Source organism: Neoarius graeffei, chromosome 5 (assembly GCF_027579695.1).
Source record: "Neoarius graeffei isolate fNeoGra1 chromosome 5, fNeoGra1.pri, whole genome shotgun sequence".
In the NCBI taxonomy this organism is placed as follows: Eukaryota; Metazoa; Chordata; class Actinopteri; order Siluriformes; family Ariidae; genus Neoarius; species Neoarius graeffei.
The window spans coordinates 10,418,417-10,429,334 of record NC_083573.1 but is presented as its reverse complement, the minus strand read 5'-3'; the positions used below and the strand labels follow the sequence as shown (position 1 = coordinate 10,429,334).

Genomic DNA, 10,918 nt, shown 5'->3' with positions numbered 1-10,918 from the left:
CTGTCGAACTCCTTTCTGATATTGCTCCACTATTTGTCGGCGCAGAATTAGGGGGATTGGTGATCCTCTTCCCATCTTTACTTCTGAGAGCCGCTGCCACTCCAAGATGCTCTTTTTATACCCAGTCATGTTAATGACCTATTGCCAATTGACCTAATGAGTTGCAATTTGGTCCTCCAGCTGTTCCTTTTTTGTACCTTTAACTTTTCCAGCCTCTTATTGCCCCTGTCCCAACTTTTTTGAGATGTGTTGCTGTCGTGAAATTTCAAATGAGCCAATATTTGGCATGAAATTTCAAAATGTCTCACTTTCGACGTTGGATATGTTGTCTATGTTCTATAGTGAATATAATATTAGTTTTTGAGATTTGTAAATTATTGCATTCTGTTTTGATTTACAATTTGTACTTTGTCCCAACTTTTGTGGAATCAGGGTTGTTGATTATAAATAATCTAATGTCGGTTTATTCTATAGAACTATTAGTTTGTGTGAGCAAAGTGACTGTGTACTATTACTCCAAAGCAAGCAGTGTCTTTGCTTAATTTTTTTTTTTCTGACAAGGTTTGAATCTAGGTATTGGAGAATTCATTTTGGGTTTTTTGTGACAGAACAAGCCAGTACAACTCTTCTGTTATTCTGTCCATAATGTACTTCAAGTGCACGGGGTGTGAAATCTTGATGGTATTTCAGATTCATAAATTCCTCCAAACCAGAATGTACTACATTTTGGGGCAAGTACACTCCAGACATGAAGAAAATATAATAATCCCTGCCAACATGCTCCTCTGAAGTCAACCTGTCAAGCAAGAAATTTTAGCAGTCGTGTCAGTCTTTTCATGATTCACGGAGAAAAGGAGCAAGGTGCAAAACATGAGCTTTTGGTAAATAAAACTATTGATTTGAAAAGTTGATGCTGAAAGTGGATTCTTTAAAGATACTTTGAAGTCCTTCAATACAAAGATTTAAAGATTTTTAAATTAAGACAGATTATTGAAAGTATGATGAAAAACTTATTTTTTCCATGCTTGTTTACAACAATTTTGTATCTGGAGTGCCTACCAACCCACAAACTCTGAAATAACACAACTCGTCAGATAATTTTTGGCTCCGTATTTCAGAAAAGGTGTGTTTCAACAAATTGCTGAAATTTACCTGTCAGCAAAACCCTGTTTGTATATATCTGACAGTCAGTAATTGCACTGAAAACCTGAGTTGGGAGTAGCCTCCAAACATGGCCACGCCGCACTACAATTCCCAAGCACCACAGCGCCACTCATCCCCAGAATTCTAGGAAGTACACCTGTTTCCCATTTCCCCAGAATTACTTCCCAATATAAGCCCAGCATTCACAAATACTCACAGCAAAGTATCATTCTTCGTCCCCGTGCCTGATCTAGATGCCTGACTTCCTGTGCGTTTGACATTATGTTTATTTCTGACTTAATTTACTCACCTGCCTTTTGACATTCTGTTTGTGAATTGACCAACCCTTGCCCATGCTAGACTATAGCTTCAGATTAGTGTATTGGATTTGGTTACCAGTTTGCAATGCACCCGCTCTCCCCTGCGCTTGCACCTGTAAGTGCCTACACCCTGACAGGATATTTTGCCAGCAATGAATGCAGCAGAGGAAGTGAAGTAAACTGCTCTCAGTGCTCAGGAGCGATTGTTAGGAGAACATCAGTAAGCGATAAATGAACTTAACACCAGAATGTCACAGTTAATGGCTGGTTTGCAGGTCATCCTGACACACCCCTCATCCTCTGCCGGTGCAGCCCTGATGGTTCCTTGACCCAAAAAGTCTTCTGATGAGATGTCAGGGTGATCCAGCAATCCTGATGCACAAGACACTTAATTTTTTGGATATTTTTGAGGGTTGTGCTCATGAAGCATTTCAAGGGTCTCCGGTGCCGAATTTCTGAGTTTGACACACAATTTGATGTTTGCTCTCTGGTCTCTGTTTGAGGTCTTTAGTAAAATCGAAAATGCGCACATGCACATTGTCACAAAAATGTGTGTAACATGGGTTCTGATGTTGAAGTTACTTATTGCTCCTGCTCCAAGTCTCAGAACTTTTTGATCGCACCTTATGTAGGCACAAAATAAATTCCGGAGAGTCCAAATAAAGAGTTGCAATATAATTTAGAGAAGGTGCATAACATTGTCCAACGTATTCGGTAAAAATATTGTCACCCTTGCAGAAAACACCATGCTAATTTGGGATTAGTAAACAATTTATCACAATTATCACAGCCAGTCTCATACATCAGTTACATGCTGTAAGCATACTACATATTATATCATGACAGTGAAAAGTAAATTTTAACCATTCCAAAAAGGTACAATCATACAGAACTTAACAGCAAAAAATTACAGCACTTCCATATTTTAAAGAGGAGCTAGTAACCTACCATTTAAAATATATATCCAGTATTGTTCTTGAACACCAATTGTCATACTATGCACAAATCATGAGTGTTAATTAACTTTTTTTCATAATGTCTTGTATTGAGTATACATGTCCATGACCAAGACAAAAGTTTACAACAATAAGTGTCCAAATTGCTGTCTGAACATAGAAAAATATCAGCAGCTCTTTTTTTCTTTTAATCAAGCCTTATTTGCTTAAAATCAGGACAGTTTAAAAGAAAGATGACACGTAAATAAAGTAGCCATTTTTAATCCATCCATCCATCCATTATCTGTAGCCGCTTATCCTGTCCTACAGGGTTGCAGGCAAGCTGGAGCCTATCCCAGCTGACTAGGGGCGAAAGGCGGGGTACACCCTGGACAAGTTGCTAGGCCATCACAGGGCTGACACATATGCCGCTTTTCCACTACAAATGCGGCTGAGTTGGCCTGAGCCGTGCCGTGCTGAGTTGGGCTGAGTCGAGCTGAGCGGGGCTGTTGGAGTTGCATTTCGACTACAACCGCGCTGAACCGTGCTGGCTGGAAGTGGGTGGACACATTGGGTGGAGTTAGCGAAAGTGGGTGGACGTCATGTGATGTCGTTAAGTGGCGCAAACAGTGACATCAGTGATCTTTTAAGCGGTAGTCTCACGACCCGGATAGTAAACAATAAACATGGAGGACATGGAGTCGTTAGTGTTGCTGGTCTTGGTGCTGTGGCTTGTTGTCACCGACAACGCCAACAGATACTGGCAAGAGCGTATAGATGAGACGAGGCGCATAAGGCTTCAGAAATTCTCATAATTCGTAATAATTCTTCTTCCGGGTTTACGGTGTTTACAGATCCCAGCATGCTCGCGGGGCGTGTGTGGGCATGTGAGGACACTCCTCCTCACCAATCAGTGCACAGGGGAGTGTCTGCTCACGCCCCCAGCCTCACTCAGCTCGGTTTGGCTCGCTTCAGCCCCACTCCAAAACCGTGCGAGTTTTGGGTGCTAAGCAGGGCTGAAGCGAGCTGAGTCGTGCTGTTCTGAAGTAGTCGAAACGCGAGCCGTGTCGGGCTGAAGTGAGCTGAAGCGAGCTGAAGTGAGCTGAAAAAGGGTAGTGGAAAAGGGCCAATAGATACAGACAACCATTCACACTCACATTCACACCTACGGTCAATTTACAGCCATCAGTTAACCTAACCTGCATGTCTTGGACTGTGGGGGAAACCAGAGCACCCGGTAGAAACCCACGCTGACACGGAGAGAGCATGCAAACTCCACACAGAAAGGCCCTCATCGGCCGCAAACCCAGGACCTTCTTGCTGTGAGGCGACAGTGCTAACCACTACACTACCGTGCCACCACCATTTTTAATCATGTCTTGTGAAATACAATTTTTGAACAACTTGGGCTTAATTATTCACTTGACCTTTGTCAGCACAAAATGATAACAGTCAAAAGAATAAAGCAACCACCCAAAAAAAAAAAAAACAGGAATCATCCTTCATCATGATTCATACCAGAGTGCTACTGAATTAATCTAAATGGTCAAAAGGGGTTAATTAATTTTCTGTAACAATTTATACATAGACTTGGTTGGAGGAAAATGTACATAATCTCAAGGTATTAAGATTATTTTACAAAGATGTAAAAGTATTATGGTCTTTTTATTTCTGAAATAGGCTTTGGGGATAACAAGCAATAACAGTTACACTTTTAATTTTGTCTTTGTGCTGGAAATCATTGTGGCGCATGAGTATGATGTTGTAGGGCATCCAGAAGAGGAAGTAAACAGTGACCAAGACCACCATGAGCCTGACAGCTTTGTGTTTATTCTGAGACTGCATGGTCATTAAGATGGGGATGATGCGTGAGTAACAGAACAGCATCATTGAGAGAGGAATAATAAAACCAAAGATGTTCAGCTCAATGTAATGAAATGACTTCCACATTTTCCTTTTTGAATATTCCACCATGCATTTTGATACATTTGATATAGTATTCACTTTTGAGAAACTGATGGCTGGCAGAGAGGCTACCAAGCTCAGTGTCCACACAAACAAAGCCAGTGCTATGCTAGCTCTGACAGACCAGTGCTTGGGGATGAGGGAGGTAGAGGTGTGGACGATGACGGCATAGCGGTCCACTGTCATAAGGATCATGAAGAAGATATTTCCATAGAAGCCCAGCATGTAGAGTGCTGTCACTGCATGGCACATGAACTCTGGGAATGCCCAATTAGTGTTGGCTGCGTAGTCGGCCCAGAAAGGCAATGAAAATGAACTAATTATAGAAAGTAAGTATAAACCATATAAAACAATCACCAACCTACTGTAAAAAAAAAAGGGAAAATCAAAGTATTATGGTCTTTTTACAAACTGAAATAGGCTTTGGGGATAACAAGCGATAACAGTTACACTTTTAATTTTGCCTTTGTGCTGGAAATCATTGAGGCGCGTGAGTACCTGGAGGTCGTCCTCTCTGAGGACTTGCTTTCAACTGTTGTGCAATGGCCAAAGCAAAGAGGAAACCACTCTTTCAGGATCTTTAAAAATAAATTCCTGAATTTCTGCCCCACAAAGGCATAAATTATGGGGTTGAGGCAGCAGTGACAGAACGCTATGCATTCCACCCACTGTATAGCCATGTGCAGGTCCTGGTAGCAATGACGGCTGGTCATGTAGCCCAGTTCTTGCATGAACATCAGGAAGATGACGATGTTGTAGGGCGTCCAGAAGAGGAAAAAAACAGTAACCAAGACCACCATGAGCCTGACAGCTTTGTGCTTCTTCTGAGACTGCATGGTCATTAAGATGGGGATGATACGCGAGTAGCAGAACAGCATCACTGAAAGAGGAATAATAAAACCAAGGATGTTCAGCTCAATGTAATGGAATGACTTCCACACTTTCCTTTCTGAATATTCCAACATGCATTTTGTTTCATTCTCAAGTGTATTATTCACTTTTGAAAAAATTATGTGTGGCAGAGAGACTCCCAAGCTCAGTGTCCACACAAACAAAGCCAGTGCTATGCTAGCTCTGACAGACCGGTGCTTGAGGATGAGGGAGGTAGAGGTGTGGACGATGACGGCATAGCGGTCCACTGTCATAAGGATCATGAAGAAGATATTTCCATAGAAGCCCAGCATGTAGAGTGCTGTCACTGCTTGGCACATGAACTCTGGGAAGGCCCAATTAGAGTTGGCAGCGTAGTCGGCCCAGAAAGGCAATGAGATAAGAAAGAGGAGGTCTGAAATGGCCAGGTTGAAGAGGCACAGATCTGACATGTTGAATGGTTTGTGATACTTGACCAGGACACACAACACCAGGCCATTGCCAATGAACCCCACAATGAAGACAATGCTGTAGACTGTAGGGAGGAAGACTCGGCTAAAATCCATTACATTGCTGTTGCTGAAGATGTTGGGCGCGTAAACACCTGGAACTAGGTTGCCGTATTCAGAGTAGTTGTCCGCTGTTTAAGAAAATAAAATGCCTTTGTTATCATGCATCATTAAATAATGTAAATAATATTTACATACAGTAGTGATAATATTTACATGAAGCAGTGAACATACACATGCACACATACGTGAGCAATGAGCACACACACATAGAGCAGTGGGCAGCCATGCTAACAGCACCTGGGAAGCAGTTGGGTGCCTCGCTCAAGGGCACCTCAGCCCAAGGCCGTCCCATATTAACCTAACCGCATGTCTTTGGACTGTGGGGGAAACCGGAGCACCCGGAGGAAACCCACACAGACACGGGGAGAACATGCAAACTCCACATCGTTTCCTCTCCCCCACTCGCCCTATAGGCAGACACAGATTCTTTTAATACTGTTCTGCGGGATTTCAATGGTATAAAAACTGATGACTGTCATTCCACGTACATTGCATTATTTCCGTTATTTGGAGGGGGAAAATGCAACCAAACAGAGAATTTCACTTGCACTCAGGATTACTATCATGGGAGGCACCCCAATACCTGCAGGTCAAGCCTTTGGCTGAGAGAGTGATTTTTGCGTCTGAAAAGAGCAAAATAAACGAAGTTATTGAACTTTATTCTGGCCTGCCGTCTTTCTGTGCTCCTCCCCCTCCTACGAACTGCTACAATTGCTTATAACAGGGAAGGGTAAAAAATAATATAAAAAGGGGAATCAAGTAGTCAGTCGCTCAGTTGCTCTCAAGACCAATTCATTTATTCCATGGTTTGCTGGATCATCAAGAAGTCCATTATTTCTGCTCCCACATTGTACCTGGGATAATATTTGAATTGGAGTTTGGGTTCTTTGCAATGACAAGTTACATGCAGTCTTTTTTATCTCATGTTTATAATTCTGTTTATAATAATAATAATAATAATAATAATAATAATAATAATAATGATGAAATACTGTAAAGTGTGATACTATGAAACCTTGACATTTTCTGAGACAGATATCATACCATCAAAATCTCAGACTATGGCAACCCTTCTGTACTTTAAGTTCCTCACAAAAACATATATTAAATCTTCCTTGAAATTTTAAAAATCAGAATCATGAACAGAAAGTTAAAAAGATGTTATAACTTAGTGATTTTCATTTCCCTGATGCACAAAGGATGAGAGTATGTATACATTCATGATAATAAAAGCATTACTCAAGTGGTAAACTATTCCTTTACTTCATATTATTAATATGTTTGTGGATTTTATTGTAAAGTACTGATATTTTCTATTTTCAGTAAGCTATAACACTGTAAATTAAGGCAAATGAAAGAAAGTGTGCAGTCAGCAAGTTTTGGAGACTCAGTATTAAATTCAGATCAAACAAGAAGGAAGCCACTTTTCAGCTTCACACTGTCAGTTTTAATACAATTATCTATAAATTTTAAACACCCTTTACTAATTGGAGCAATGATCACAAATGGTTACCAAGCTGGATTTTACAATTATGTAAAAAGAAAAAGGTTCACCTACTGGTTGGCGTGCTGGAGAAATTCATGGCAACGTTTCCTCAGTCAAAGAATGATTGTGAAAGATGACTGCGTGTATTAGTACATGACAAGAGGCTGAGCTATGATGTCATGACATTTCTGAGGTGGGGCTTTGATCTGCTGAAAGAACAGTGACGTTCATAATGGTTAAAGCACTTCAGCTAATTTTAACACATCCATGTGAGAACAAAACATGTACATGCAATTCCAAAAACATTTGTAAACTTACACAAACCACAACTCCACCAAGACTATCCTGATCTTAAGATTTATTAAATTGTAGTGATGTGTATTATATTCAAATGGTAAGATATGTTTCTGACAAATACCTGAAATTGACTCAGCAGATTGCTTGTGTTAGTGTCATCATCCCGACTGCTTTCTTTTCATGAATAACTCCTCCAGAAAATAAAGAAAACAAATGTTGCCAGGCAAAACAAACTGATTAGATTCAGGTCAGGACTTTGACTTGGCCATTCCAAAACATTAACTTTATTCTTCTTTCACCATTCTTTGGTAGAACGACTTGTGTGCTTAGGGTCATTGTCTTGCTGCATGACCCACCTTCTCTTAAGATTCAGTTCATGGACAGATGTCCTGATATTTTCCTTTCGAACTTGCTGGTAGAATTCAGAATTCATTGTTCCATCAATGATGGGAAGCTGTCCTGGCCCAGATGCAGCAAAACAGGCCCAAACCATGATACTACCACCACCATGTTTCACAGATGGGATTGATCTAAACAGAGGCAGTAATGAATCATCTATAAGAAAGCTATCTATCCTGGAATATGATTGGTGTACGGGAGAAAAAAAGGAAAATGCTTTAGAACGCGGGTTTTGGTGTCTCCATGGGTCAATAACTCCATATGCTTGCATGAAAGAATTTATTGCCTGGGCCGCCTTGCTAATAGTTTTGCTGGTAGGATTACAGCGGCACTCTAAATTGACCGTAGGTGTGAATGTGAGTGCGAATGGTTGTCTGTGTCTATGTGTCAGCCCTGTGATGACCTGGCGACTTGTCCAGGGTGTACCCTGCCTTTCGCCCGTAGTCAGCTGGGATAGGCTCCAGCTTGCCTGCGACCCTGTAGAACAGGATAAAGTGGCTAGAGATGATGAGATGAGAACTTCACTCTCTGAGAATTGAACTCCAGCATGGATTAAAATGGCAACACCTCGGGATTTGCAATTAAACTTAGATTGGTACACCCATGAATAACCTTTCTTATGCAGTCTGCCATGATCTTTAAGGCATAAATGGGTCTCTTGCAAATAAACTATGTCTACTGACATTTTCCTTAAGTGTGCAAATACTTTGCTACATTTAACTGGGTGGTTAAGACCACGAACATTCCAGGTGACCATCCTTGTTCTTGGTTCAGCTATGGACCCTTTTCACGTGACGTCACGACAAACGCGGCCGCCATTTTGGACATGTACTACCAGTAGTTTACCACAGCCAGCATTGAGGAACGGCAGCAAAGAAAGTGTTTATTTTCAGCAAGACTTCCATCATGCCACTATATTGTTGTGCACCTGGATGTAGTAACCATCAACAAACAAGGCAAGGGTTATCATTTTATCGGATCCCGACGGAGAAGATGGATAGCGGCCATAAACAGGAAAGATTGGCAGCCCTCGGCATACCAACGCTTGTGCAGTGACCACTTTGTTGGAGGTAAGACGAATAAAATTAGCCAGAAAAGGCATTACATTGCTGTTAACATTCTGTGGCGGCGAGTGTGTAACCAAATAGGCTAAAATAACCCATTGTAACCTCTTTGTTCTTCTGTAGTAGCTATTAGCTAACGACATTAGCTAGCGTTGTGTTCCTTTGCTGTTGGTAGACTGTAGGACAGATCAAAGGCAGTGTCCTACAAACAGCGCTTAATTTGAGGGGGAGCAAGCCGGAGCGCGCTCCGGAACCTCGGGCGTTGGCTCCGGCAGCTATTTACACTGGATCCAGTGATCCGACACCTCTCTTGACTATGTAACAAAAAAAAAAAACGATTGTCTTTAGGCTTGCCATCCTTCCACTTGCGAGTGGTAAGTGATCTGCGCTGGGATCTCACACACAGCGGCTCAGTCCCGAATCGTGGCTCGTGCACTTCACTCGCGTGCTGTGTGAGCTGCGCAGGGCCGGAGTGCGCACCCTCCAGAGGGCACTCGCTGTTCAGGGCGGAGTGATTTGGAGCGCAGGATGCCTGCGGAGCCGAGTGTATCCGTGTATTGGTGTTGCTGTGTGCAGACGAATCGTGTATTGGTGTTGCTGTGTGCACGCTAATCGCTTTTAAAAACGTTAATCTGATGATCCGCTGATACGGTCTAATGTAAACATGGGCTAAGTGTTCAAAATAAGAGGAACATGTATTTGTCTCTTAAATCCAGGCCGTTCCCTGTAATCTCTAACAGCGGTTGGAGAAGGTAATGGCAAATAGTGAGTGCACAAACCATAGAAGGTAAACTGTACACAGCGCCAGGGCAGTGTGATGGTATGTCTACTTTTAGATTGTGTTAGCTTATCAATGAACACACTCGTCACTCGATGAGTTTCACGTCTTTACGACGGATACTTAAATGTGTGTTAGGTATTATTGTTGCAGTCTAAGCAGTCATTGTAGCAGCTAGATGAGCGAGAACCGAAAGGGTCTGTGCCATAAACCGTTATTTCTGTACAGCGTTACTAATGTGTCGTTACTGTTGTTATTTCTCCCTCTGCTCGCCCTGTAAATGCCCTACGTTGCTGGATAGCGAAGGTGTTTTCTGCATCTCGCTCCTTTTTCTTGCATGTTCTCCGTTTGTCGCCTTCCTCGCATTCAAACCAATTCGAGCCGAAGTCCGCTACATGTCCAAAATGGTGGTCGCGTTTACGAAGGTCACGTGACTGAAAAGGGTCTATACTAGGACCAACTGATGCCATAAAGTAGGTTTATAAATTCAATGCATATCATTAGCATATCCACAAATACAAGTCATCTGATATAAGGATCCACTGCCAAAAAAAAAAATTGTGGGAAGGAGATCAAAGAAACAAAAAAAGAACGAAAAGTAATAAAAAAAACCCAGTATAGAGAGAAACAGAACGGTATCTCTGTAAGGGTTGCTCCACATGGGGCTAAAGTCCAAATCACACCAACAAGAAACATCCAAAAAAGGGGAAAAACCTAACCATGTCTCTCACAAGAACTGACACACTTCAAATAAGAAAGTCCACAATGTCATTTGTCATTTCACACAACTTGTGCTGTTTAGTAACCTCGCAGCGACTCCATTAATCGGTTACCTTGAATCAATAACCTATTGCCATCACAATGACAGGGCAACATTCTCCATTTAGTCTGACATAAAAGACACCTAGTCTATTCAGTTGGCTTGTTAATTATTTTCTCAGTAACATAGTCCTTTGCCTTACTTGGGTCTTTGAATTTTTCAACTGTGCCGTCTGGAAGTGTGATTTTCAGCTCAGCAGGGTATACAGCGCCGAAGCGAAGATCCGTGATCTTGCCATCCCGTAGCAGTTTCTTTACCTCGTTGAACTT

The 10,918-nt window shown here is 41.8% G+C and overlaps 1 protein-coding gene across 3 annotated transcripts; it reads right to left on the bottom strand.

Annotated features, from left to right (window-relative positions):
- Positions 1-4,208: 4,208 nt before the first annotated feature.
- LOC132886498 (C-C chemokine receptor type 5-like) lies at positions 4,209-7,805 on the bottom strand. 3 transcript variants are annotated; one of them, XM_060921201.1, is made up of 3 exons: positions 7,710-7,805; positions 7,364-7,500; positions 4,209-5,873 (listed from the first exon to the last, which is right to left on the bottom strand). In XM_060921201.1, the coding sequence occupies exons 2-3, from the start codon at positions 7,386-7,388 to the stop codon at positions 4,810-4,812; spliced, it is 1,089 nt and encodes a 362-aa protein (XP_060777184.1). In that variant the 5' UTR covers positions 7,389-7,500; positions 7,710-7,805; the 3' UTR covers positions 4,209-4,809. The 3 variants fall into 3 exon arrangements, with proteins under 3 accessions (XP_060777184.1, XP_060777182.1, XP_060777183.1); XM_060921199.1 differs by lacking the exon at positions 7,710-7,805 and adding an exon at positions 6,043-6,212 and having other exon boundaries at positions 7,364-7,401; XM_060921200.1 differs by lacking the exons at positions 7,364-7,500; positions 7,710-7,805 and adding exons at positions 6,043-6,212; positions 6,294-6,672.
- Between the last annotated feature and the right edge of the window lie 3,113 nt (positions 7,806-10,918).

What these genes read in the sequence shown, in the direction of transcription:
- LOC132886498 (XM_060921199.1), bottom strand. Translation starts at nt 6,097, where the DNA reads ATGGGACGGCCTTGGGCTGAGGTGCCCTTGAGCGAGGCACCCAACTGC. An exon ending in GGCACCCAACTGCTTCCCAG is followed by an intron (nt 5,874 to 6,042) that starts GTGCTGTTAGCA and finishes TTTCTTAAACAG; the next exon opens with CGGACAACTACTCTGAATAC.